This window comes from Lynx canadensis, chromosome D1, assembly GCF_007474595.2.
Source record: "Lynx canadensis isolate LIC74 chromosome D1, mLynCan4.pri.v2, whole genome shotgun sequence".
Taxonomy (NCBI): Eukaryota; Metazoa; Chordata; class Mammalia; order Carnivora; family Felidae; genus Lynx; species Lynx canadensis.
The window spans coordinates 67278636-67306516 of record NC_044312.2 but is presented as its reverse complement, the minus strand read 5'-3'; the positions used below and the strand labels follow the sequence as shown (position 1 = coordinate 67306516).

The following is a 27881-nucleotide window of genomic DNA, read 5'->3' as shown; positions in this document are numbered from 1 at the left end:
AAAGTAAGTCCAGAGGTAGATCATTTCCAGGTGTAGTACAGCAGAGCCCCAGCTCGGCCTCTACAATTTCCTTGCTTCTGCTCACTTTGTACGTTGACTTCATCAGCAGGCTTGTGGCAAATGGCTACTATTTTCAGGTATTCCATCCAGACATGAAAAGAATAACAGGACTATCTCTTCTCATGCTTCTTTTTTATGGACAAACCCAGAAACATTTTTTAAGTCTTCCTTAGTAAATTTGGAACATGGTTCCTTCCTAAACCAAACACAGGCTTTGGGAATGGGATTGTCATCATGGGCTTAAATGGTGCCCTGGAGATGGGAACAGAGGGTCAGTTTCCCATGAAGCAAGATGGCTCTGTGAAGAACAGTAAATTCCTGAGCAAAATCACATGGCTGTTAGGAAGCAGATAGGAGAGTGAGTTCTGGATTGGCAATGAATAGTGTCTGCTCTGCTTAATTTTTCTAGGCATCTATGCAATTTTCAGGTCTTTTCATCCTCAGCCAGAGCAAGGCAGGCTGTTTCTACACACTCAGAAGAGTTTATAACTTGCTTTTCAAATTCTTTCATTTGCTTGCTAGAAAACATCTGGATCACAGCTGTCACCTCTCAGAATTTTCCCTCGTGTCTTTTCTCACTTGGTAGAACATACACCTTTATTCTTCCTTCTTCTTTGCCTTAAGACAGCTTTAGTCCTTCATTTTTCATTGCTGTTAGAATAGTTTTGCTTGACTTGGCAAGGAAAGTCTATGTTGGGCACATTTTCATTATAGATAACCTCCCAAGCTCCCCACTCCCAGAATCAGTCTATTTTGCTCACCTCTCAGTATATGCAACCACCAACCTATCACTCCATAATGACTCATCCCACTTTAGTCTTGAAGTTTGTCTAGCAACTCCTCACTTTGATACCTCACCCTGTATAAGCTTACCGTTCCTTCATGTTGCATAGGGTACTTTTGTTTCTTTCTTTGTTTCCTTGGCTTCTTGATAATTACAAAGAAATTTAAAAGGGGTGACAAACTAACAACCATGTGGAAGTAACCAAGGTTACAGAAACTTATCAAGTCCGTAGAGTCATAATGTCTACTCCATGATCTCTGAATCTCTCCAAAAATGGTCACTTGATTCCCTGAGTGAAAAGCACACTAAAATTCTCCCTTCCAATCCTGCCTTTGGATACACAAACCCCTTCTCCAGAAGAGTCACCAATAAGGCTCTCCATTCTTAGCCTACAGAATCAACCAAGGCAAAAGATCTATGTCCTAACTCTTTGAAACAGACTCTAATCATGATGGATCAGGACCTGGACTCTGTAGAACTATTGCTCAGTCCAGCTGAGAGCTTTGGTCTGAGGCAGTGGGGATCATCAAGAATCTGAGCTATCCTTGGTAGGAGAAAGTGAGATGGAAATTAAGGACAGCAAAGCATCAGCCCCAAATCAGAAATGACAACAGGATGAGGATCAGTAGTGGCATCACCATTCCAAGGGTGAGGATAGAGACAAGTCAAGCAATAAGCTCCAGGAAGGTATCTACAGTTCACCCTTTTCTATCCAAAGAGACCACCATGATATATTACCCATGCTGTGGCTATTGGGGATATACCCAGCCTATAAGGATGGCTGCAAAAAGGGGAGGACATATTCAAAGAGGAGGGATTCAAGACTAACAATAGCTTTTCTGCTCTAGATTTATAAAAGGTGCTAAGTGGTTTCCATCTGAATTCATGAAACTAGAAACATTAATAGATTGCCAACAGGCTAACAATGAGGCAATCTGTGACTGAAAATAAGTTCATATCTTCTATTCTAACACAAGTACAGTCAATTCTAGCTACCTTCGCCATAGTGTTAAAGAGAAAAAAAAATACATTATAAGTTAATATACATTGTTTTCTAGATTGTTACAATGGGCTTGATTTAAAGTGATTTCACATTTCCCTAAGTATACAGTAACTAACTAAGCAGGAAGGGAAGTGACTAAGGTGAAAAATGATAAGAAGATGAAATTACCTGTGGCTGCTTCTCAAGCAAATATCTGAGAGCTGATTGCACTGACCAATGTGATTTGAGAGAATTCTGAGTGTTGTTTTTGTAGGTCACCTCATAGTAAATTGTTCTTCACTCAACAAAAGTCTAGAGACCTGTAGAATTAGAGGAAGATATAAAGAGCAATATTTAAAGTTAATCTTAAAGATTAAAACAGAAAACAGAATAAAGCTCACAATGAGTTCCCCAAGTAGGAAGAGCTATTTATTCATAGACTTTTATTCTGTCATCCTCAACAATTAATCACCAAGGTCTAAGCATCTAGAATGCACTCAGAAACTCACAGTCTAATGGGAAAGGCATATGGGAAACAGCCCAGTATAATACAATGTGATACCATAAGGAAGTACAGGTTGCTAAGGCAACAACACACAATGAGTGCCTTAACCCAGATTTCCTATAGGTGGGGGGAGGTGAGCCTCAGAAAATGTTTCCTCTAGGAATGTACTTTTAAAGTGAAGGCCTTTTGTTTCAAAGGGGCACATGCACCCCAATGTTTATAGCAGCACTATCAATAATAGCCAAAGTATGGAAAAAGCCCAAATGTCCATTAATGGATGAATGGATAAAGAAGATGTGGTATATATATACAATGGAGTATTACTCGGCAATCAAAAAGAATGAAATCTTGCTATTCACAACTGTGTGGATGGAACTAGAGGGTATTATGCTAAGCAAAATTGGTCAGTCAGAGAAAGACAAATATCATATGACTTTACTCATATGAGGACTCTAAGACACAGATCAGATGAACACAAGGGAAGGGAAGCAAAAATAACATAAAAACAGCGAGGGGGACAAAACAGAAGAGACTCATAAATATGGAGAACAAACAGAGAGTTACAGGAGGGGGTGTGGGAGGGGGGATGGGCTAAATGAGTAAGGAGCACTAAGGAATCTACTCCTGAAATCATTGTTGCACTATATGCTAACTAACTTGGATGTAAATTAAAAAACAAATTTAATTAAAAATTTAAAAATAAATAAATTAATTAATTAATTAATTAATTAATTAAAAAAATAAAGTAAAAGCCTTTAAACCTGAAGGCTATGTAGTTTAACCAAGTGAACTGGAGTTTAACAATGTTCCAGGCTCTGAGGCAAGAAATGGAGTAGTCAAGGAATTATAATAATGATGGTGGTGATAATTACTATTATTATTTACAGCATGCTTACTTTATGCCAAGTCCTATTCTAGTTGCTTTACATCAATGATCTCATTTAATCTTTACAATACACCCCTGAGGTAGGTATACTATCCCTATTTTACAGATGTGGCAACTGAAACAGAGAAATCACTTGCCTGAGTAGATAGCAGAACTCATGCTTTTAACCTCTTAATAGACCTTCCAACTAGAAGAATGGAAAGAAGTTCAGTATGACTGGAGACAACAGGATGCATTTAAAGGCTATTTTTATAAGAAGCCTTGTGAGCTACTGTGAATGACCTGATGACTGGCTGGCCATGGAGTAGTGTGGGGTGAGAGCAGAGAGTGTACACAGAGCAGTTCACTGAGGGACTAGAAAAATCATGGATGTGAATGATATATGGCATTAGTTTCATAAAAAGAGTCATTATAATGATATATCACAGAGAAATATTCACTATAATCTCTAAAATAAATACTTTTCTACATTTTTGAAGCAGCCAGGGTAAATTGCTTAAAGGCTCTATATGACATCAAATGTGTATAGTAAACAACTCCCCTTTGCTGATAGTATTCTGGAACGAACTGGCCCTCCATCAACTAGTATTGTACCCCAGGAATCTGGGACTGAGTAACAGGAATAAGGAAGGTCTTCTAGCTTAGTTCCCCTGGCTGAGCTTGTCTGAGAGGGTCATGGCAATGGGAGTGGCTTAGAGACATCACTGAACCCAAAAAGGTAAGATCTGTCCACTGGAAAGAATTGCAGTCGCTTTCAAATATTGTTTACCACATACCTCCCAGTTAAACAATACATTTTGACTAAAGAGGCCCTCGCATTACTGAGAACTGAGCACAATGACAAACATTTTTGACCCAGTGGACATGAGAAAACAATGAGCCTCATTTTAATGAATCATCCCAGAGAGAAAGCATGCAAGAATTCAGGCTGGGAATAGATGCCAAGATCCATGAGTGTTTGGCCCAGAAATCTCTAGGGTGGGCACAGGCTGTGCTCAGCTCCAAGTTTACAGCCATGAATAGAGATTCCTTCGGCTCAATCCAAACACTGGGTTCTCAGGAAATAGCCATTTACAGAAAGTACCTGCCCATTTTACAAGATTAATAGGCAAATTGGATAAGCCACAGTGAAGCCAGTGTAACTCAACAAACACTTAAAGGCACTTACTGTATGCTAAGCACCATTATAATTCAAGTGCAGTCTCTCTCCCTGTGATCCCAGTCATATGGAGGACGGACATGTATATAAAACATAAAAATGCCCTCTTTCTGAGTTATGCTGTAACAGAAGTACCATGAGGACATAGAGGAAAGGAGAGATCACCTTTAAACAGAAGATACAGGAGAGGTGAAAACACTGGCAAAGCTTCCACAGAGGAGACGGTATTTGATCTGAGTCTTAAAGATACACAGCAAGAAACCTCCAGGTAGTTAGAGAAGATATGTAAGGAATGATTAGTTCAGTCTAAGAGTCTAGAGATAATAACAAACATTTTACATATTGTGTGTTTCCCCTACTTCCCACTCAATGTCCATTATTAAAACAAAGCCTCTCCCAACCCATCTCACATTCTAAACAAGCACCCTTTAAAAGAAGGGCAGTGTCTTAAGCCATGGCCCAGCGTAAGGGCAAGAATAGCTTCACTCAGCAGGGATCGTGAAACCTCACACACCACTCAGAGCCCCAGAAAAATACTTCTATTGAAAGGGAGAGCTCAAGAAGTTGTGGGAAATGCACCTTGACATGAATTTAGAAGACCAAAGTGAGATTCCCAGCCAGGCCCACTAACCACCAATAATGTGAACTTACACAAGTCATTTGCCAGGTGTCAGGCTGCACAGGGTCAAATTCAAGCTTTACCACACACTGGTTGTGTAATCTTGAGCTGGTAATTTAACCTCTCTGAGCCTTGGTTTCCTCACCTGTCAAACTGAGAACCATAGTATTACCTATCTCATGGGTCATTCATGAATCTTAAGTGAAATCTTACCACAGAGCCTGATACATAAGATAAATGTTAGCTCTTATCATTGAGAGGGTCAAGTGAGAGGATGTATGTAAAAGCATGTTAAGAACTAAAGCCCCAGAAGTGAGCTGAGTCAGACAGGGTGATCAACTCAACCTGGGTCAGTTGAACTCTGGACAGAAGACCCATATGTTTAAAGGGTCACTGAAATGGGTTTCCTGGATCTACCAGGGAAAAGATTTAGTCTCCAGAGAGCAGTGACCTGAGGACAGTGAAAGTTTGAATTCCTTTGATTCTGAAATGTCAGAGTAATATAAATCCAGGTCTCCATTAAAGATGTAAATAATCACCTGGTATTTATCAGCTTGGATATTTTTATGGATCAGGTTTGAAAGAACCTCAGATTGCTCCCAGAATTTACCAATAAATTTGTTACATAACTAATTGTGATGATGATGATGATGATGATAATAAATATCAGTTGAGTAACATATTCCAAAAAATTTACTTATATTTCTTTTTTTTTAATGTTTATTTATTTTTGAGACAGAGAGACAGAGTGAGTGGGGGAAGGGCAGAGAGAGAGGGAGAAGGAATCCCAAGCAGGCTCCACAGTGTCAGTGTAGAGTCCAATGCAGGGCCTGAACTCGTGAGTGGTGAGATCATGACCTGAGCCAAAACCAAGAGTCAGACACTTAATTCACTGAGCCAGGTGCCCCTTTCATTTCTTCACTAATTCCTATCCTACTATCATCAGGTACATATAATATTATCCTCATTTTACAGTTGAAGAATCTAAAGTTCAGTAAGAGTTAAGAATTTGCATATATTGGAGCTGGAATTTGAACCCATGTTTGCCTCATGTAGGTTCTTTTCCTCTACACTCCACTATCCTCCTTCATGCATGTTTGTCACTAACCTCTTGGGTTGTCAGCAGCAGGTAAAAGAAATTAAAAGCCTGATATCGCTATTTCATTTCTAATATATAAATATATTTCATAAAAGAATTGCTTTCCCTGCCCTTGGCTGTAACTATGTTTTTCTTCTCTGTTCCAATCATTTGCACAAATAGGAAACTGCACATTAGGCAAAGGTCACATGGAAGGGAGTGGATAATGTAATTTGCAAAAGGAGAAATGTTATGAATAGCTGATATTTTTAGAGTGTTATCTTTCTTGTTCACAATGGGTTTTGGTTTCCATCCTGATGAAATGTAAATTTTACAAGGTCTGAGGAAAACTATGAGGTGGGAAACTGATGCCAAGAATGAGAAAATATAAGGCTCACTCGTAAAGCCTATCTGAGAGGTGCGGGCAGATAGCAGCTGCGGTCTTTCAGAGTCCTGGCTGAAAAGCTCAGCTCACTGTTTTGCCTTGTTTGAGGGCTCCTCCAAGACATGACTCCCATTGGGATTTCAGACATGTAGGTGGGCTGCAGGATTTATAGGGGAGGCATGGCCATCAGGATACTTCCTTTAAACTCATGCTCCCATACTTCAAATGGACTCCTAGCACTGCCAGCCATCCTACTATGATTTTCTAGCATATTTGTTTTCCTCCTTCTCACATGACTCATTCATACCTTCTCCTCTCTTCTCAAACGTTCTTAGGCCTCTCTGCCACTCACTCTCAGCATATGACCTTGTCTTACTTACATTTTATAGAGAAAATTTAAGCTATTAGATAAGAGCCCTCTCCTCTTCCTTCACCAGATCCCCAGCCCACCATCTTCAATCTCTTTCCTCCCTTTGGAGGAAAGTTTATCTACCTTTCTAAGGTAGGTCTTTCCTACCTCTCTTTTCAAATAATTTGTTCCTTTGGTCATCCCCTTTCTCTCATCCTTTCGACTGGAACATTTATATCCAAATTCAAATGTGCTTTCATCCCTTGACCCACTTCTTCAGCTATGTATCTTCACAACACACTCTTTTACTCTCCTTTCCAATCAAATTATTGTGTCTAGATCTTCCTCTTTCTCATCATTTCAATCTGTCTTTGGCTCCTATCATTTCACTAAAGCTCCTCTTGACCTCCATATTATCAAATCTAATAATCACTTTTTCTGGACTCATCTGACGTGGACTCTCAGAAGTGAATGTGTGACACACTTAACTCTTCCTCCTTGACATGCTCTCCTCTCTTGGTTCCCAGGACTTCACAACTCTTCTGGTTTCCACTTACCTCTCTGGCTGCTACTCCTCAGTCTCCTCTGTAGGTTCTTTCTCCACCTGAGCTAACAGCAGAGCTGCTCAGAGCTTGGTTCTGGGTCTTCTTCTCATGTTTCCTCATACTGTCTCCCTAGACAATCTTATCCATTCCCCTGGCTTTAAATGTCATCTATATTCTGATGACACCAAACGGTATCTCTAGCCTCTAGAGCTCTTCTCCAACTCACTTTGGTATATCCAACTACCTACTTGACATCTCCACCTGGATACTTCACTGGCATGGAAAATTTATCTTGTCCAAAAGCTAACTCCTGCCTCATTGCCTCTTTTTAGTTCTTCAAATATCTTTGCATCTTTTGTGTCTCAGGGTCTGCACATATCCTGCAACCTCCCCCGAGGATGATCTCCCCTCTGCTACAGATATGGCTGACTTTTCACCTTTCAGGTCTGTGTTTCAGTTACTCCACCTCAGAGAGGTCTTTTATGAGCACTCAATCTAAGAATATCCTCCCCTTATTGTTTTCTGCACCACAGAGTTTGTTTCTTTCATAAAAGTTATCACAATCTATAATTAACTACATATTTTTTTCCTTCCTCTTTTGGGGCATTCTCTCCCGCTAAGCTCATATTGAAAAATGCTTTTTTTTTTTTTAATCATCCGATGTATCCCTAGCACATTGCAAGGTGCCTGTGACTTAGTCAGTACTCAGTAGATATTTAAATGAATGAAGCAAAAGATGGACTACAGGAATGGAATAACTCTGAACATTTTGGTCCACCTCCATCTTCCTAATCTAAGTGCTGTGGAGCTCCCAAAAACCATCTGTCCACTTATAGCATCTCCTGGAGTAAGAATAAAGGTGGATTTCAGAGCATGAAGAAAAAGGGACCTGGGATAATACCCAAACATTATTTGATGTTTGGATGTCTAGGGAGGGTTCTTGGGTGAGGACCTTTATAAAATCTTGTCTCAAAGTAGAAGGATTGAAATGAACTCAATCAAGAATGAGTTTCCTCACTTCTGATCAGGAATCAGGCCAAAGACATGGTTTGGTTTTCAGACACCGAGTCTTTCCCTGAAAGGACACCCTGTACTTCCCTCTTCTCACTAGTGGAAAGACAAATGCAGACCCAGATTGTGAAGCCTCTGCTCCCATGCCAACTTTGAGCTGTGTGGATATTAGCCAGGAGACCACGGCCAGGATGGAGGAAGAAGCTTACAACAAGGGGTGAGTCAGACTTTGTCCACCCAGAGGTCACCTGGTAGGTCTCAGAAGATACCTTGCCATGTGCTTTTCCTGTTTCTTAGAGGATTTAGGGAAGCAACCAGTGGCCCTAGGACCTCCTTGCTTCAGTAAGGAACTACTGAAAAGAGCAGTACTGTTCCACAGGAAGGACAGGAGGAAGCAGGGTGAGAGGGTGTGGTTAGGCAATAATTAGACTGCCCTCTTTTTAGGCAGAAAGCCACCAGGATGCCACTGCTCAGAATGGTCTGGAACTAAGGCCCCTGGGTGGGTTCCTCTTGGTGGTGCCTGAGGCTTCCTGACACGTGCTCAGAGGAGTCATATTGCTACCAACAATCCCAGGAGCAGCTGTAACTCTACTTCTTAGAACTTCCCCTGCCATCTCTTCTTCCTGTAAACTGGAGTCCCCTCAACTTCCAACTGTCCCCTATTGAGCTTCAGTAACACTGTGGCCCATTGTCAGTCACTGAGGGGACGGAGTACTGAGGAGGGCCCAAGTCCAGCCAAGTAGAGAATTATCTCTAACATAATTCTGGCATAGCATCCTTTTCTTCACATCCATTTCTACACATCCATTTCTTCACATTTCTGTGAAGAAAGTCTTCACAGCTTCTCAGAGAGACATAGCTTCCCACTTACATGGAACTTGTGGGCATCTATATGGCAGTCATATACAATGTGGTGGAATTTCCCTAGCCAAACTGAGCTTGCCTTAAACATTCAGCTGTAGGACAATCAAAAAGAATATGTTCAGGGTAATACTGATCCTAGAAGAATAACATCAGAAAGATGTCTCTTTGGAAGCCATCTTTTTACCCACAACTATCCTCTATACTAAGCATGTACGGGGGTAAATACCTCCTTTGACTTTGTAAACATTTACTGAGTACCTCCCTAGGCCTAGTATGTGCTTATCACTTCCATAAAACTTCCCAACAAGCTATTGTGATGGGTGTCACCTTCCCTAGGTCAAGCTATATGCCTGGCACTGCCTCAAAACATTCCCATAGCCATGAAATGGGGGCCACCCTGTCCATTTTATAGGTGAAAAGCTGAAGCATCCAGGTTACACAGAAAGCAAACACACTGTTCTCCCTGCTGAATATTTTGTAGGATAAGAACCCAATCAGGAGACTCTGCACCTACATTTTTCCCTGTCAATTTTGCCACATATTCACATATAAACAGGAAAGATGAGTGAGGAATGAGGGGAAATTGCACTGACATGAGCCACCTTGGGATTCAGTGGAGCTTCCCAGCTTTTTCCTGTTGTGTAGAACTACAGGAAGTGTATAATTATTGGAGGTGTTCAAGTTCCCACCTCTAGGAACTCAGGAAAGGATGCTCTGTGCCTCGCCTTTCCAGACTCCATTGTTACTTTTCACCCTGCAGATACCAGGAAGGTCTAAAGAAGACCAAAGAGCTTCAAGACCTGAAGGAAGAGGAAGAAGAACAGAAAGGTGAGAGTCTTGAGGAAGCTGAAGAGGCAGAAGAAACTGAGGAAGAGGAAAAGAACCAAAGAAGCAGGTTGGAGCCCTTGCCATTGCTGAAATGGGTCACAATTTATTTAACTGCACAGCATCCTGAGAGGTGCTACTCCAGGGCAACAGTGGGTCTAGGGTCCAAGTGAGCAGCCAATAGAAACCAAGAAGGGCACTTATTTTGGGAAAGAAGCAGAGGAAGGAGCCAAAATAGTTAAAAAAGAAATGTTTTCAAGAGCTGAGGGGTCAGAGGTGGTCAAGAGTGAGGCCAACGGCAATCAAGAACTTAGGACTAAGAAACTGACTGGAGTCCCCCCTAGCCCAACCACAGTTAGCTCATTTCCCAGATATTCCCATGAAAGAGCCAAGGTTAAGGGAGCTGTCATGAAGCCTTAGAGGTGGTTTCTTACAGGAACAGGAGCAGAGAGAACACATAGGGGTAGGAGACCCACTCAACTCATTGGCAAAGGTGAGTCTCCAACAGGTTCCACTTGGATTGGAAATACTTGGGCTTTCTTTTTCGATATACTTTATACTTCAAGTGTCTGTTTCCCTAAATCGGGGGAAAACATTAAACATGTAAACAAATATTGAATAGATCCTGCATCTTGTCCTAATTGTGCCCTCATAAGGGTCCTGGATTTTAACCATAGCCCCAATTTCATACATTCTGCCTTACTGTTTCTATTAGTCTTCAGTTTTGATTTTTAGAAATGTGGTTATAGAAAACCTGGAACACTTCATTAAAATCTTTGTTTTTAGACCCCCACCCAGGCTATCTTGGAGTCCAGGGTGGCTCCTGCCAAAATGATAATTATCTATTCAGCTGCTAAAATTCAAACAGGGTATGTGTCTGTGCCTCATTGCTTGACCAGTTAGTTTGAAATCACATGTGTGCAGTGAGTAAGTTAATAGAATGAAGATTAGAAGTGAGACAGATATGCTTCAAAGCACATAGGAACAGTCAATAGAGCCCATTTGGTGGAAGATTCAGCCAGAGTGAGAGGTCTCAGCCTGCATGGGTCAAGCCTAGTGTTCAAGGGAAGAGCAGTCTAGGAGAGCTGGAGAAAATCCTTCCCTGTTGAAAGCAAACCTATGCTAGGATGCACCATCTCCCCTAATGAAAGAACCCCTAAGTTTTGACAGTGAAAGCACAGTCCCTACTCCAAGCAACTGGATTCTAGTCTCCTTACATCTCTTCCTCTTGGGGGTCCCCTGCTCTTATTTATTTTATTTTATTTTTTTTAATTTACATCCAAATTAGTTAGCATATAGTGCAACAATGATTTCAGGAGTAGATTCCTTAAGGAATCTACCTCTGCTCTTATTTTTTAGAGATCACTACATTTTTTTAGAGGTCACTTTAATGTAGTCAAGCCCAGGCCTGGACAACAGCTCTTTCTTTGGCTTCTTTGAATACAGCTAAGACAGGCTAGAACTTCTAACACTTCCACATACCAAGAAAGAACAAAAGAAAATTAAATAGGGTACATGGGATATAAACAGTTTGGTTTACAAAGCACAGGACTGGAATCCTTATCTAGCTAATTTGATCTCAGCCAATGAGTAGCTCTGTCCCATTTTGTGAAACCGCAGGGGAAGTAAGTCTGGGCCTGAGTCCCTCTCTGTCTATCTCCTGGTCAGCAGCACATGGCAATGGCTGTCTTTCACATCCATCATCCAAAAGTGTCCTCTTGGTCCTGCCAATCCTGAGAGGACTTGTTCTCTCTCCTAACCTTTTCTCCCTCCTCGATTTACTTTTTGATCTTGAGAACATGCTTGTATCTTAAATGATGGATACCAGACATCAGCACAGCCTTCAAAAGTGTCCTTGTCCTTCATTACAGGGGTGTAGCTTCCCCTTTTCAGGCCCAGGGTGTGGCATCATCTTCCCTGTAACAACTAACACTGCTAGCATATGAACTGCCTGCTCATAGTTATATAGAGCTCCTTCCTCACCTGTCACCAAAGGAGACTGGCTCTGAGAGCCTGTTGTCTTCAATGCCAGGCAATCATTCCTGAGTCCTGTAGACATATGGTTGCCTGCAGGCACCTGCACTCAAACATGATTTTCCCCATGAAATTTTGGCATTGCATTAATAAGGAAGGTTTAAAGTTATTAAAAGTTCCACATCCTAATTAATGTATTTTAAAAATACTGGGCTAACCCCAGCAGTGAACCTTAGTTAAGAGATTCCACATCAAACACTATAGTTTTTTTTGTCTGAATTTCGCCTCTGTTATAATAATATACAGTTGACCCTTGAACAATGTGAGGGTTAGGGGTATCCATCCTCCATACAGTAAAAAACCCAAGTATAACATTTGATTCCTCAAAAACTTACTACTAATTGCATACTGTTGACCTAAAGCCTTACCAATAATAGTTAACACATATTTTGTATGTTATACATATTGTACAGTGTATTTTTACAATAAAGTAAGCTTGAGAAAGGAAAATGTTATTAAGAAAATTGTAAGGAAGAGAAAATACATTTACAGTACTATATTGTATTTATTTTTTTAAATGTTGCATAAAAGTGGGCCCATACAGTTCCAACTTGTTCAAGCATTAATTGTGTAATAATGTAATCTGTTATAAATAGTATTTTCTGGAGTATCAGCTTAAATGAACATAGGGTGAATCAACCCAATATCTTAACTATATTAAAATAGAGAATACAGTCTTCTGACATTTATATGATACATTAAACAAGAGAAACAAAGTGCAATAGAAAATGTTAGCCTTTTCTGCCTATTCAAATCTGCTCCATGGGGTTAAGATAATGTTAGGCAGATTCCTTTACTTTTCCAGTAACTCTCAGAAAGCAGAACTCCTCTTGTCAAGTTTAAGTTCCAAGAATAATCTCATTTCATTAATTAAAATAGCCAGTTCCCTAAAATAGTCAAAAGCCTGAACTTAAAAATTGAACCTCTTTTCTCCCCCAACTCGTCTGCTTCAAGAAGGAAGCCTATATAGCAGGCAGGGGAGCATGGTTTCTTTGTCTCTACCCTCCCCCCTGCCTAAGCTTCACCAAATGCAGCACCTGACTCTCTAGAATCAATTCTGGGAAAGGGAATTGAGATGAAGGGGTAGGAAAGGTATTACTTGAATTGTACTGTGAGCAGGCTCCAGGGCTTGGCAGGGGTTTAAAGCTGACTTGATGACTTTGATTAGTGCATTGCTTTATGGGACCTCTAGAGAAAACTACTCCTCCCACCTCCCAGCATACACACACATTCACACCGTGGCTGAGATCCGCTCAGCTGCTGGTCCCTCTATGAGGTTGAATGCATGTCTTTTAGCTAGCTGGCCACTTAAAATCCCTCTCAGTCCTCAGGCAGCTGGAAGTATATCTTTACTGTTCAGCTTTTAGGTAGAAATTTTGAGCAGGATCTGTGATGCCCCAAGCCATCTCTCCTTATCCTAACTATATCCAGTCAAGGTGAAACATGTACCTTTGGCCCACTATGGGTAGGATAGTTTTCTCTATCATGGCCCACTATTCTGATGCCATCAAGCACATCAGAAAGATTTTTGCTCTTCGAATTGCTCATGTGTGAGGCACACACCAGTCCACTGTGTCCCCCAGACCTCAACATGTTGAATTCTCCAGCAGTGTCTCTGAAGCCCCTCTCCCTAGGCCCAGGTGAAGGGGAAGCCACTTCACCCCTCCCTATAGGAGATTAAAAAAAATTGATTTCCACAGGGATTCCATTTCTAATCTAATTCTATTTCTTATTCTTTTATAAGCTAGAAATTAGGGACCAGCTAAGGGTCACAAAGCTAGATCTTGGCATCCTCCTCTGAAGTCCCACTTAAGAGTAGGGTTACAGTGGGATTCTCTCAACCCTAGATACTTGTTTTGGAGCATGGAATATGGCCCAAAAGGACTGCATTTTAGCATCCAATTATATCTAAATAGAAACTAAGGACTCTAAATAGGGATGAAAGAAAAAAATCTTCCATTTCCAAGCTATCCCTTCCCAACAGTTGTGAAAATGGCCAGTGAATTTCACCTCAGCTAATGTGCACTGTTTGGCTTTGCTTAACTCTTCCTGAAACAATCATTGAATAGTTTCCATGTGGAAGAGATACCAATCAGTACCTTAGCATCCAAGACAGGCACTCAGAGCCTCTGGTCTCTTTCCAAGGAAGGTATTTGTTGAGTTTTTTCCATGGGTCATTAGGCATATTTTTTCTACAAACTATATTAGAGCTGTCTACTTCTCAGCAAATGGCCCACATATTTCGGTATCTACGTGAGCCTTCAGAAAGCCTTCTTGTCACTTTTCTCACCTCCTCCATTTGGTGATCCTCAGTAACCTTATTTTTTACATTATTATAAAACATAGATCAGGGATTGGAAACAGGAAAAAATTCTAGCCTAATGAATGTGTGCAGGATTTCTCTACAGAGCTTGAAGAATAGATTCTGTAAAGCAGGCCATATGACCAAGTGTCTTTTCACTAGGCTACAAAGAGAGAGGGGAAGTTGAAAGGCAATTGGGAAGAGAGCAAGAAGGAAAGGGGGAATGAGGCAGCCAGAAAATGGAGAGGGAGACAGATGAAAGGGAAGGAGGAAAGAGAAAAAAGAGAGTGGAGAAGGGAGAAGAAGAAGAAGAAGAAGAAGAAGAAGAAGAAGAAGAAGAAGAAGAAGAAGAAGAAGAAGAAGAAGGAGAAGAAGGGATTAATGAAGAGAATGAAGACTAATGGTGCTGAGAAAACATCTGGAATAAGCCACTGAGAGGTTGCTAGAGGCTACTAGTCTTCTGGTTGCCCCTGGGATGGTTTGAAGTGAACTCTTGAGGTTGATCTGGTTCCTTGTCATTTATCATTGAACATGGAGGGTCTTCTAAGGGTTTAGCACAGTTCTTCTATTCTGAACACAGTCAGATGTGGAACAAAATATGCACTGGAGCAGGGAGACAGGGGACAGAGTAGAACTTGAAACTGATCACTAAATAACACTAAGTGCAGAAAAGATGCTGGTCCCATCTGCATGCAAGGGAGTGTGGGTCAGCTAACCTTGTATCCTGGGGTTGGGAGAGTTCAGACATTAATGATCATCTCATGAATAGATCAGGGTATGTATGTATGTATGTATGTATGTATGTATGTATGTATGATCAAACAAGTAAATGGAGTATTCTAGCCCAGGAGCTCCCAACATCAAGGCTATGGACTGGTGGCATCAGAATCACCTGGGGAAAATTTTTAATGTGCCCAATATACTAAGCCCTTCTCCTATTTTTTCATTTGACAGCAAACTTGAAGAATTGGTTCATTTCTTACAAGTCATGTATCCCAAACTGTGTCAGCACTGGCAAGTCATCTGGATGATGGCCACAGTGATGCTGGTCTTGACTGTTGTGTTGGGACTCTACAGTTCCTATAACTCTTGTGTGGAGCAGGCTGATGGGCCCCATGGGAGATCAACTTGCTCGGCAGCCCAGAGGGACTCGTGGTGGAGCTCAGGACTCCAGCATGAGCAACCTGCAGAGCAGTAGGAAACCTGACACCCAGTCAGTGCCCTGCTCCAGCACATAGCTGACTGCTCTTTTCCCAAGCATATGTTTCAGGCCAGTTGTGGGCATGCTGGCACCAGCCTATCAGGAAATAAGCAGGGTTCTTTCATACTCAGCAACCGTGTGGGAGCTATGCATACACAGTAACTGATGTTTTTGGAGGATCAACAAAACTGTCCTGGGAACACTTCTGGCGGATGAAGTCACTTTCACCAAGGAACTCTAACAGAAGGGAAAGTCATCTGCCCCTAGCTCAGATGGCAGGGGGAAATAAAACACCTTCACTGCAGAAAACAGTAAGCAGTTCACTCTCCCTCCCCTTTTTCCTCTCTGTAGTCAGAAATCAAGAAGAATTATGCCCAAAGGCTAACTCTGACCTTGAGGATCAGACCTAGAATTTGGAGTCAACATGAATATCATCCCATTTCCCATCTCATTCTCACTGACTCTTCTTCAGCCTCCCTGCCTCCCCTTTGGAACCAGAGTTTCTCTTTACAGAAGTAGGGAAGGTTTCTCAGAAAAATATTTAGGCTGAATTTAGATCAGTGCTTGAAATGAAATGGGAAGATGTGAGTTAACATATATGCATCTGTATGCACACACAGCACACACATACACACAGCATGCATGTGCATGAAGCCAACAACCCTCCAGACGTGTGCTCTAGGTGTGTGTTCTGGATAAAACAACCCACAGATTTTTCACTAGGTGTGGGGCAGTCACCAGGCACCTGTTCAATGAGCTCTCCACATTGATTTAAGATGTTTGAAGACACTGAAAACTCATGGCTGCAACAGTGAACTTGCTGGTCGCCATTTCAAGTGCTAATTCTAAGCTGTTGTACAACAGTCTATTCCCTATTTGTCCTCTACCATTGAGAACCCACCTCTCATGTGTGATTTCAGCCCTCGTGTACCCACAACCACATGTGCAGTTGCACCTTAGTGCTTCAGTTCAAATGGGTTTTCCAACCCAAGTACACATTTCAGAGCATTCTAATTGTTCAGCATAAAACTGAGGGAGCACATCCCATTTCCAATTTGACTTCTTGCTCCACCTTTACAGCCACTGCCTTCATTCATCCCTTATCCGTTTTGAGGGGTGTTGGTTTCTTGTGGGTTTTATTGTTCTGCTCTTGTTTTTGTTTTGTTGTTGATGTTGTTTGTTTTGTTGCTAACACTCATATAGAACTTACTATGAGCCAAACACTGTTCTATGTATTATATAGGTATTAATTCATTTAATCCTCAAAAAAAAAAAAAAAGAAGAAAAGAAAAGAAAAAACAATGAGGTGGGTACCACCCTCCCCATTTTCAGATAAGGAAACTGAAGCACAAAAAAACACAACTAACTTGCCAAGGACATCCAGTTAGTAAATTATGGGCCTGGAACTCATATCCAGGCAGACTGGCCCCTGCACAAAATTGCCTTTTCCAATGGTCTCCTAACTGCATGCCTTATGTTTCACTCCCACTTCCCCAAGTAGCCCTCCAACCACTCCAAACTATTTCTGGTTCCCAGACTAAACTGTTTTCTCATAGTTCTGTTCCTCCACTCACTAGTTTTTCTTTTGCCATTCTCCTCTTTTCTGCTGGTCACCCTTCAGGACCAAGTGCAAAAATTATCCCTGACGCACAGGCTTTGATGACTTCCCTCCAACTTCCTACCATACCCCACATAATAGGTTACACCCTCCTCTGCTGACACTTTTTAAACATCTTCATTATTTACTGTTGTGACAGTATATCACAATGACTTATTTAAGTGTCTGTCTCCCTATTTTTCCTCAAAGACAAGAACCATATCTTACCCATTCTCTGGGATAAGTACCTAGCATGATGGCTGCTGATGCATGGGAGGGTGTTATTAAATGTTGATCAAAAGAACAAGTGAGCATTCAAGGTTGTGGAGAGTAGCCTGGGGAAGCTGACATTTTGCATACCTCCCAGTTCTAGCACCATCATTGCCACTATCTCAGTGAGAAAAATAACATCTTTATTAGCTTCAATTTATTCTAATATTTTTCAGTCTACTCTGTGAGAGAGCAGAAATGAGACCTAACTAGCAACACAATTTCCAAGCTCAAGTACTGGGCTTGATGCAACCACTCCTTTCAGAAAGACCCACCTAGATCAGCCCTACTATAAAACAGCATGCTGTTGTTGCAGAGGGGGAGGGGGTGGGGAGCAGGGGCGGGGAGGGTAATGGCATCCTTTACAGTGACTAAAAAAACCACTGTGGGAGAAGCCCAAGCCAGGGTTGACCAAGAAAGTGCCATTAAGGTAAAGAGGTGTAGATCAAAGCAGAGGGACTTTGGGGATTTGGATGGATGGTTTTCCCTGCCTATTCCAGGGGGACTGGACACACTGAAAAATCTTTTAGGCCCTCAGAGCCACAGACACGATGCAAATGGAGCTCCAGAGACAGTAGCTGTGGGGCAGGACTCTATACTGGCAATGTCCAGTCTTAGCCTCCCTTATAGAAGGACCAGGCTGAACTGGCCCATTGTCCACTTGGCCACAGGGTTCCAACCTTTGTTACCAATTAAAACAAAGGTCAGGAGAACAGCTACAGTGAGCTCCTGAACCTCCAGCTGCTCCACAGAAAAACCTTCAAGAGTACTTCCAGACATAGGCCCTCACCCAAAGTGCTCTATGAGTAAGAGAGGTTGAAGAAAAGAACTGTAAGAGTAACCACATTTCCAAGGGCATTCCTGAAAAAGTACTCACTGGCATTTCTTTTTTGAAAAGCAAAGATCGATCTGAAGCAGTTGGAATGTTTCCAAAGCAGCAATGAAATGGAGAGAAATGGCCCCTGTATTTCCAATGGTGATATTGATCTAAAATAAAAATTCCCCTCAAAATGTCTCTGAAGTCTGACATTTCTGCTTAGCCCTAGGACTCTGGGTGCCTACCTTGAGTTTCAGAGTGATGTGTTGTTTGTGTCATTTTTGTTATCACTTCTTAAAAGGGCCTTCACTTTCTGGCTACCACAAAATCCTGTGTACAGCCTGGAAGAGTAAATGGAGAGGGAGATGCTGGATTTATGTATAACTGACTGTCAGTTCCTAATGTTAAACCTCACACAGGTGTGCTAGCATTAAACTACAGAGTGTCACATACCTGAGTTTGAAAATAAAAGCACCTTTCCAAACCTTTTGCAGTAGCCAAATGCCTCCTCATTTTCTGGAGCTAAGCCACAGTCTTACCCCAACCCTGAGTCAGATCCTCTTGGATATTAGTGCCTCCCAGAACCAAGCCAAAAGTCCCCAGCCCTTGGGTCACTATACTATAGGTTACCTCTTAGGGGCTGAATTGGTTCTTTTCTCTCTCCACTTCGTCATTCTTGATACTAGTTTCCTACACCTTCCTGGTTCATGATTTCTTTTTTGGGTATACAATACAATGATTCAACAATTCCATAGATTTCTCAGTGCTCATTGAAATAGTGTACTCTTAATCCCCTTTATTTCACCAATCTCCCTTCCACCTCCCCTTTGGCCACAACTAGTTTGTCCTCTGTACTTAAGAATCTGTTTTGTGTGTATGTCTCTTTTAATTTTTTTAAATTAATACATTTTGCTGTGCTAGAGACTGCTAAATTTTCACCAACATGATTTCCACAGCTAGACTACATTTTTCAGTTTTTCTTGCAGCCAGATGTTAGATGTAAGCCAGATATAATTTCCTAAAAACAGACTCTCCTACCCAATATTTCACATTGCCTTTATTCCCCCTCTGCCTACCTACCAAATTCAGAGGATTTAGTTGGGGACCTGAGGTCTAAGAAGATGTCAGGACCACTAGATGGAAGCTGGATCTTTGAATGGCCACTCAGAATTCAACTGTGACATAAGCAAAAAATCAAATAGTGTATTAAGCCACTGAAATTCAGGAATATTTGTTCTAGTAGTTAGCCTACTCTGACTAATGTATAGATTTGAGCCAGAAATGGGGTGCTTCAATGGCAAATTTGCAAAATATGAGGCATTGATTTAGCAGTCAAGTGGCAAAAAAACAAGAAAACTAATATCAGGAGCTAGAATTATGGTGACGCATGTAGTGAATAAAACAAAAATACTTGGCAAGGGGTTACCCATGATAACTTGAAAGGCAGTCCATGGGCAGCCTATAGCCCTAGGAGAAATGGTCAGAATAAGCCCAAGTATTGAAGTATGTGATCCTTTATTGGCTGCCTTTGGCAAGGTATTGTAAAAAAAAAAAAAAAATGCACTCAGGAAAAAAATGGCTATTTGGAAGTGGAAAAGAAAAAAGAATACATATTTTTAGATTGAAGGGTTAGAAAGCCTGTTTCTAAACTCCAAACAGTAAGGATAAAAATAGCTTTCAGTGGGAAAGAACCAATAAAATTTTTCAGTTGAACTCAAATCAACTCAGCCTATGGCAAAGGCCAGATTAAAGATGTGTCCCTTCCACCTGTAATTTCAAATGAACTCAGTGTAGGAACCATTAAATTAAAGAAAGAGTGGGATGGAGCTGAGAAAATAAGGAAATACATCTTGAGAATTATGACTGAGAAAGGATTTGGGGTATGATTATTAGCACATGGAATCAAATGAAAGCAAAAGATCAGAAATCTAGGTTTGTGAGGGAATTGTACTTTCAAAGAAACACAAGCCAAGATGGAAAAGTTCAATTGTTCAAATTAGAAAACAACTTTTGCCATCTTCAGCTTACAACAACAGAAGGTAGACTACTACCTCCCACCCCCACCACAGGAGGGCATACTGCTTGATCTAGCTCAAATGTGGCCAAGGATGATTATATACAATGAAGGGCTATAGAGGTCAGTGGACATGGGACATAGGAGTTTCTCCCAGAAAGCAGAATCAAGATCTAATCAAAGGTAAGTAATTGTAGTAGAAAGAATTTGTAGAATTTCCCCCTCTCCAAAATGTCCCATCCCAATCCCTGAAATCTTTGCATATGAAATATCACTCCTGTAATGTAATATGGTAAAGTTGACCTTAAAATAGGGAAATCACCTCAGGGGGCCCAATGTAATCACATCAGCCCTTAAAAGCAGAGAGCTTTCTTTGGCTAATGGTAGACATGAAGGTCAGAGAGATTAAAGGTATGGGAAAAACCCAAAGAGTCATTGCTGCTTTGAAAATGGAATAAGTCAGATGAGAAGAAAAGCAGGCAGCTTCTTGAGCAAAGAATGGACACCAGTTGACAGCAAGCAAGCAAATAGGGACCTCATTTCTACATCATCAAGGAAATGAATTCTGCCACCAACCTGAACGAGCATGAAAGTGGATTCTTCTCCAAGACCTCCAGGTAAGAGCACACCACAACCTACACCTTGATTTTAATCTTGTGAGACCCAGTGCAGAGAACCCAATTGAGCCCACCCAAACTTCTGACCTGTGGAACTCTAAGATAGTATAAAAGTGTTGTTTTAAGTTGCTAAGTGTACAGTAATTTATTACATGACAATAGAAAATTAATATAGTGGCTTTTATACTGACTCTTCATTAGTATTCCAGGGTGAAGTCCTGTATCTCCCATTATTTTCCTTTACACATGAGTTTTTTTTTGTATTATCTATTTAATAGTTACTACATTCCACTAACAAAAGTTCTGGAAAATTGAATTGAAATCCTTGGGGTGCTTAAGGCCAGAAAAAAAAAGAGCTTCACATTATTCTGGTTTTTATATTACAGAAGATATTGAAGTCTTTGGAAAGACCTTAAAATTTAAAGATAGAATAGTTTAATGCAGTTAAGTGCCCAACTCTGGATCTCAGCTCAGGTCTTGACCTCAGGGTTGTGAGTTCAAGTTCCATGTTGGGCTCCACACTGGGTGTAAAACTTACTAAAAAAAAATGTTTCAGGCAAGCTTTTTTCTGTATTATTTTTTGCAAATTTTACTTCCAATGTAGTTAACATACTTTATATTAGTTTCAGGTGTACAATACAGTGGTTATTCAGTTCCATATTATTACTCAGGTGTTCATCAAGATAGTCCCCTTCACCTGTTTCACCCATCCCCCCCACTTATGTCCCCTCTGGTAACCATCTGTTTAATCTCTATAGTTAAAAGTCTTTTTTTTTTTTGGTTTGTCTCTTTTGCGGGATCTACACCCTTGGTACAGTCTCCTTTTTACTCTCTGCAGATCCTGGGTTGATCTTTCTTTAATATATATCATTTTTTTTTCTTTTCCTACAGTCTGGTAAAATAGTAGGAAAGTTTTATTACTGTTCAATCCTCTCAGATTTTTGATAATTTTTTTTTTCCCAATTCACGAACACATGGGATATTTTTTATTGAGGTCATCCAGATCCTGCTTGATCATTACATTTAGGGGGAAGAATCTAACATTTTTAGCTCATAGGTCACCAAACCCCAAGTGCCACAGGTGAACCTGATAGGGAAGACTGGGCATAATTCAGAAATCAAAGACTTTGAGCTAGATGGAATTCTGCATTGGTTCCCTTGAGAATAGTGATTATATTCTATGTGTGGGAGGCATAGCAAACCCTATATGAGGTAGATAAGAAGGGTAACTGCTATGTGTTCACCAGATCACTTTTCCATCTGTTCCTTGGCACACAGATAGATTATATTTTCCAGACTCCCTTGCACTTAGATGGGAAGATGGGACAGAGTTCTGGCCAATGGGAAGTGATACAGCTACTTCCAGGCCTGGTCCCTAAAGTAATTTCCAGCACAATTCTCCACACTTTCTTCCTTTATTGCTGGCTCAACCAAGAAGATCTTGGGGGAGGGCTCTAAGGTAGTAAGTAGGTAATGGTAGAGCTACAACATCTCTGAATAACTGTGTGTACAAAATCTCCTCAACACAGTCTCCACCACTACCACCACCACCACTGTCAGCCATTGGATTATGACATAAGACAAATGAACTTTTAATTTCTAAGGCACAGAGATTTGGGGTTAGTTATAGCAGTTAGACTACACTGACTAATTTATTTGCTTATCTACATATTTTAGAAAACAACAAATCCATATAATATCAGGTACCATAGAATTATATTGCTATGTAACTTTTAAGTTCAGATAATTCAACTCTCTTATTTGACAGATGATAAAACTGAGGCCCAGAGAAGTTTAAGTCACTTGCTCAAACTCACACAGAAAATCAGTGTAAGAACTTAAAGCAAAATTTAGATATTACCCCTCAGTCTAGTACTCTGGATTGTACTGTATTTCCATCTTTCATGCAATATTTCAAAATTTCTACTCTATTTGAACTTTTATTTGCATGTATCAGATTAAATATAACTTGCACTCTTATGTGCCATATCTAGGGAATAAGAAAATGGGTTGGTTTGAATGCCACATTGGCCCAAATGGATCTAACAGATATATTCAGAATATTCCATTCTAAAAGAGCAGAATACACATTATTTTCAGGTGTACATAGAACATTCTCCAGAATAGACTACATGTTAGGCCACAAAATGAGTCTCAACAAATTCAAAATGATTGAAGTCATACGGTGCATCTTTTCCAACCACAATGATATCAAACTAGAAATCAACCACAAGAAAAAATCTGGAAAGAACACAAATACATGGAGGTTAAATAACATACTATTAAATAATGGTCAACTAAAAAATCAAAGAGGAAATAAAAAAATACATGGAGACAAATGAAAATGGTCTAAAATCTTTGGGATGCAGCAAGTGTGGTTCTAAGAGGGAAGTTTATAGCAATACAGACCTACTTCAAGAAGCAAGAAAAATCTCAAACAGCCTAACCTTACACCTAAGGAGCTAGAAAAAAGAACAAACAAAACCAAAACCAGTATAAGGAAGGAAATAATAAAGATTAGAGAAGAAATAAATGAAATAGGGACTAAAAAACAAAAACAACAACAAAAAAATAGAACAGATCAATGAAACCAAGATGTGGTTCTCTGAAAAGATCAACAAAATTAATCAGTAGCCAGAGTCATCAAAAGAGAAAGAGAACTCAAAAAAAAAAAAAAGCAGAAATTAGAGAAATAACAATCAACACCTCGGAAATACAGAAGATTATAAGAGAATATTATGAAAAATTATATGCCAATTAATTGGACAAACTAGAAGAAATGGATAAGCTCCTAGAAACATATAACCTACCAAAACTGAGGCAGGAAGACATAGAAAATTTGAACAGATCAAATACCAGCACTGAAATTGAATTAGTAATCAAAAAACTCCCAACAAACAGAAGTCCAAGACTAGATGGCTTTAAGGGAAAATTCTACCAAACATTTGAAGTGGAGTTAATATCTGTTCTTCTCCAACTACTTAAAAATATAGGAGAGGAAGAAAACCTTCCAAATTCATTCCATGAGGCCAGCATTACCCTGATACCAAAACCACACACACACAAAAGAGAACTGCAGGCCAATATCTCTGATGAACATAAATGCAAAAATCCTCAACAAAATATTAGCAAACCAAATCCAACAATACAGTAACAAAACCATTCACCACCATCAGGTAGGATTTATTCCCAGGATGCAAGGTGGCTCAACATTTGCAAATGAATCAATGTGATACATCACATCAACAAAAGAAAGGATACAAGCCATATAATGATTTCAGTAGACGCAAAAAAAAGAGCATTTGACAAAGTACAACATCCATCCCTGATAAAAACCCTCAACAAAGTAGGTTTAGAGGGAACGTACCTCAACATAATAAAGGCCATTAATGAAAACCCACAGCTAACATCATACTCAATGGTGAAAAACTGAAAGCTTTCCCCCCAAGATCAGGAACAAGATGAGGATGTCCTCTCTCACCACTTTTATTCAACACAGTACTGGAAATCCTAACCACAGCAATCAGAAAACAAGAAATAAAAGTCATCCAAATCAGGAAGGAAAAAGTAAACCTTTCACTATTTGCAGATGACATACTATATATAGAAAACCCTAAAGACTCCACCAAAAAACTACCAGAACTAATAAATGAATTCACTAAAGTTGCAGGATACAACAGATAGAAATTTGTTGCATTTCCATACACTAATAATGAAGCAGCAGAAAGAGAAATTAAGAAAACAGTACCATTTACAATTGCACCAAAAATAATAAAACACCTAGGAATAAGAATAACCAAGGAAGTGAAAGAATTGTAGTTTGAAAATCATAAAATATTGATGAAGGAAATTGAGGATAACACAAAGAAATAGAAAGACATTCCATGTTCATGGACTGACAACAAATATTGTTAAAATGTCCATACTACCTAAAGCAATCTACAGATTTAATGCAACCCCTATCAAAACACCAACAGCATTTCTCATAGAACTAGAACAAATAATCCTAAAATTTGTATAGAACCCCAAAAGACCCCCAATAGCCAAAGCAATCTTGAAAAAGAAGAACAAAACTGGAAGTATCACAATCCATATCCTACAAAGCTGTAGTAATCAAAACAGTATAGTACTGGCACAAAAAGAGACACTTAGATCAGTAGAACAGAACAGAGAATCCAGAAATAAACCCACAATTATATGGTCAATTAATCTATGACAAAGGAGGCAAGAATGTGCAAAGGGGAAAAAGACAGTCTTCAATAAATGGTGTTGGGAAAGTAGACAGCTACATGCTAAAGAATGAAAATGGACCACTTTCTTACACTATATGCAAAAATAAACTCAAAATGGATTAAAGACCTAAATATGAGACCTGAAATGATAAAAATCCTGGAAGAGAACACAGATAATAATTTCTTTGACATTGGCAGTAGACATTTTTCTAGATATGTCTGAGGCAAAAGCAAAAATAAACTATCAGGACTACATCAAAATGAAAAGCTTCTACACAGCAAAGGAAACAATTAACAAAACTAAAACGGCAACCTACCAAATGGAAGAAGATATTTACAAATGACAGATCTAATAAAGGATTAGTATCCAAAATATATAAAGAACTGATACAACTTAACACCAAAAGAACTGATAGAACTTAACACCAAAAACCCCCAAATAATCCAATTTAAAAATAGAAGACACGAACAGAAATTTCTCCAAAGAAGACATGCAGATGGCCAATAGACACATGAAAAGATGCTAAACATCACTCATCATCAGGGAAATGCAAATCAAAACTACAATGAGATATCACTACACAACTGTCAGAATGGCTAAACTCAAAAACACAAGAAACAGGTGTTGGTGAAGATGGGGAGAAAAAAAATCCTCACATACTGTTAGGGGGAACACAAAGTGGTACAGCCACTATGGAAGACAGTATGGAGGTTCTTCAAAAAATTAAAAATTTTAGAACTACCCTAAAATCCAGTAATTGCACTACTGACTATTTACCCAAAGACTATAAAAACACTAATTCAAAAGGATATATGGATCCCTATGTTTATTGCAGCATTATTTACAATAGCCAAATTCTGGAAGCAGCCTGTGTCCATCAATAGATGAATGGATAAAGAGGAGGTGGGTGAAATAGGTGATGGAGATTAAGAGTACACTTATCATTATGAGCACTGAGTAATGTATGGAAGTGTTGAATCAGTATATTGTACACCTGAAACTAATACAATATTGTACATTATACTGGAATTTAAAAAACAAATTAAAAAAAAGAAAATGGGTCTGGATATTGTTTCCTACTCTCCTTTGCAATTTGATTGCTATTCTCTTCATTTTCATTTAACTTTTCAAATTTCCCTTCTAATTCTACAAATTTTTCTTTGTTGATTCTCCTTGATTATAGCATGAGCTGTTATTTTAGAAGAGGACAGTACTGCTGGTTCTTTTTCCATATCCTAAACACTGTTCCTCAAAACAATAAAGAGAAATTAACTGGCAATATTTTCTTTATAGCTCTCCAGTTTAGCTTTTCACTCCTGTCAACTAACTTTTCAGAAACCTGCCTTGAGTGAGAGGCCTAGAACTGAAGATTGAGCATACTCACATTTAGCGAGAGAGGCAAGAAGTTCCCATCAATCATTCTCAATCACATTCCCATAGTGGCTTAACTTCTCTCAGTATAGATATCCAAAAAAGTAAGATTGTTTCCTCTTTCAGAAACTCATTCTTAAGCACCAGCACCATCATGCAGACTCCCTTTATCTAATAACTCCCCTTCTAGAAGTTTGTTTCCAAAATTTAGGTCATTCTTTTCTTTTCTCATAAGTTATTTCTCCCATCCAAATCCTTGCATTCTACAGTTTGTTTTTCCCTTCCTGTCTTCTTTCCTTCTTTCTTTTTGAAATACTTTAGAAAAATGCTTGAAGGCTACCTCTCCTTTGGGCATGGTGCTAGGTTTTAAGGATAATGATGAAAAAGACCTGATTCCTTCCTCCTTGTCTATCTAGTTCCGTGGTGATAGAGTCACATATGTTTCCAAGTTAACTATACCTTGGGACTTGTGCTCACCCAAGTAATGAGGTGGACAGATATTTAAATATTAGAGATATTTAAGGGCTATCCCCTGGTCTCTTACAAGTCACCTATGTGCAGAACAGATTCTCCTTTCATTGCTGGTATTTTCTGTATGGATATCTAATTTTATGACCAATACCATTTGTAAGAAAATAAATCATTATCCAAAAACTCCTGTGAATGACATTCATTTTGAAGAAAACTCATAAACCATTGCTCAAGGCATTATTCACAAGTCAGAATTCCATAATTCCCATGGAAGACAAACCATTGAATATCCATCTGGGAAAACAGAGAGTGCAGTCTACTTATACACAGTACATATAAACCTCACATTCATCAAGCAAGAAAGGGGAACTCTAAATTGAATTTTGGTCTACCAGAATAAAAGAGAAGCTATTAAAGAGAGAGTTATTATATAAAGGACGCTTGTGGTAATTACTATTATAACCTCAAAAATCCTTTTGTAAAGTGAAAAATGACTAAAATTTTGTGAATTGTCCCCCAGTTGTGTTTTCTAAATATGAATTGTGTGTGTCTTGTTTCTTTGAAGAAAGAATCACTTGCCATGGTGTATGAGAAAAGATAGGCATATACACCCTGTTCTCAGTATTTAAGTGTGCATTTGCTTTCATGAGCTTCTGCATCATCCCCTGCCCACAACCGCCGCCTTCACAAAGATAAGCAGCTGGAGAAAAAAAAAAAAATCACTGACTGTGGGAGGAAAAGAAGCACAATCCATGCTCAATCTCCTTTAGAGACAGACATTCCTAAGAGTATATAAATGAATGGGCTCCACAGGTAATAACAATGAACCATGTCAGAACTGAGCTGGTTGGGGAGGTAGGGGATGGCAGGGAATATGGGAATTGGGGAAACCTCTAGCAGTT

General features: G+C 39.7%; 1 protein-coding gene across 15 annotated transcripts in view; it reads left to right on the top strand.

Annotated features, from left to right (window-relative positions):
* Nucleotides 1-18762, top strand: part of IRAG1 (inositol 1,4,5-triphosphate receptor associated 1) — a 146904-nt gene extending 128142 nt beyond the window's left edge. For 9 of the 15 annotated variants that reach the window (XM_032594825.1, XM_030331527.2, XM_030331525.2 and 6 more), the window contains 4 exons: nucleotides 7719-7796; nucleotides 8464-8580; nucleotides 9988-10122; nucleotides 15343-18762. In XM_032594825.1, coding sequence (XP_032450716.1) covers nucleotides 7719-7796; nucleotides 8464-8580; nucleotides 9988-10122; nucleotides 15343-15586 — 574 coding nt within the window. In that variant the 3' untranslated portion in view covers nucleotides 15587-18762. Of the gene's footprint in view, nucleotides 1-7718; nucleotides 7797-8463; nucleotides 8581-9987; nucleotides 10123-10488; nucleotides 10546-15342 lie in introns of all 15 variants that reach the window. The other 6 variants (XM_032594827.1, XM_032594828.1, XM_032594823.1 and 3 more) reach the window with 2 other exon arrangements.
* Nucleotides 18763-27881: the final 9119 nt, after the last annotated feature.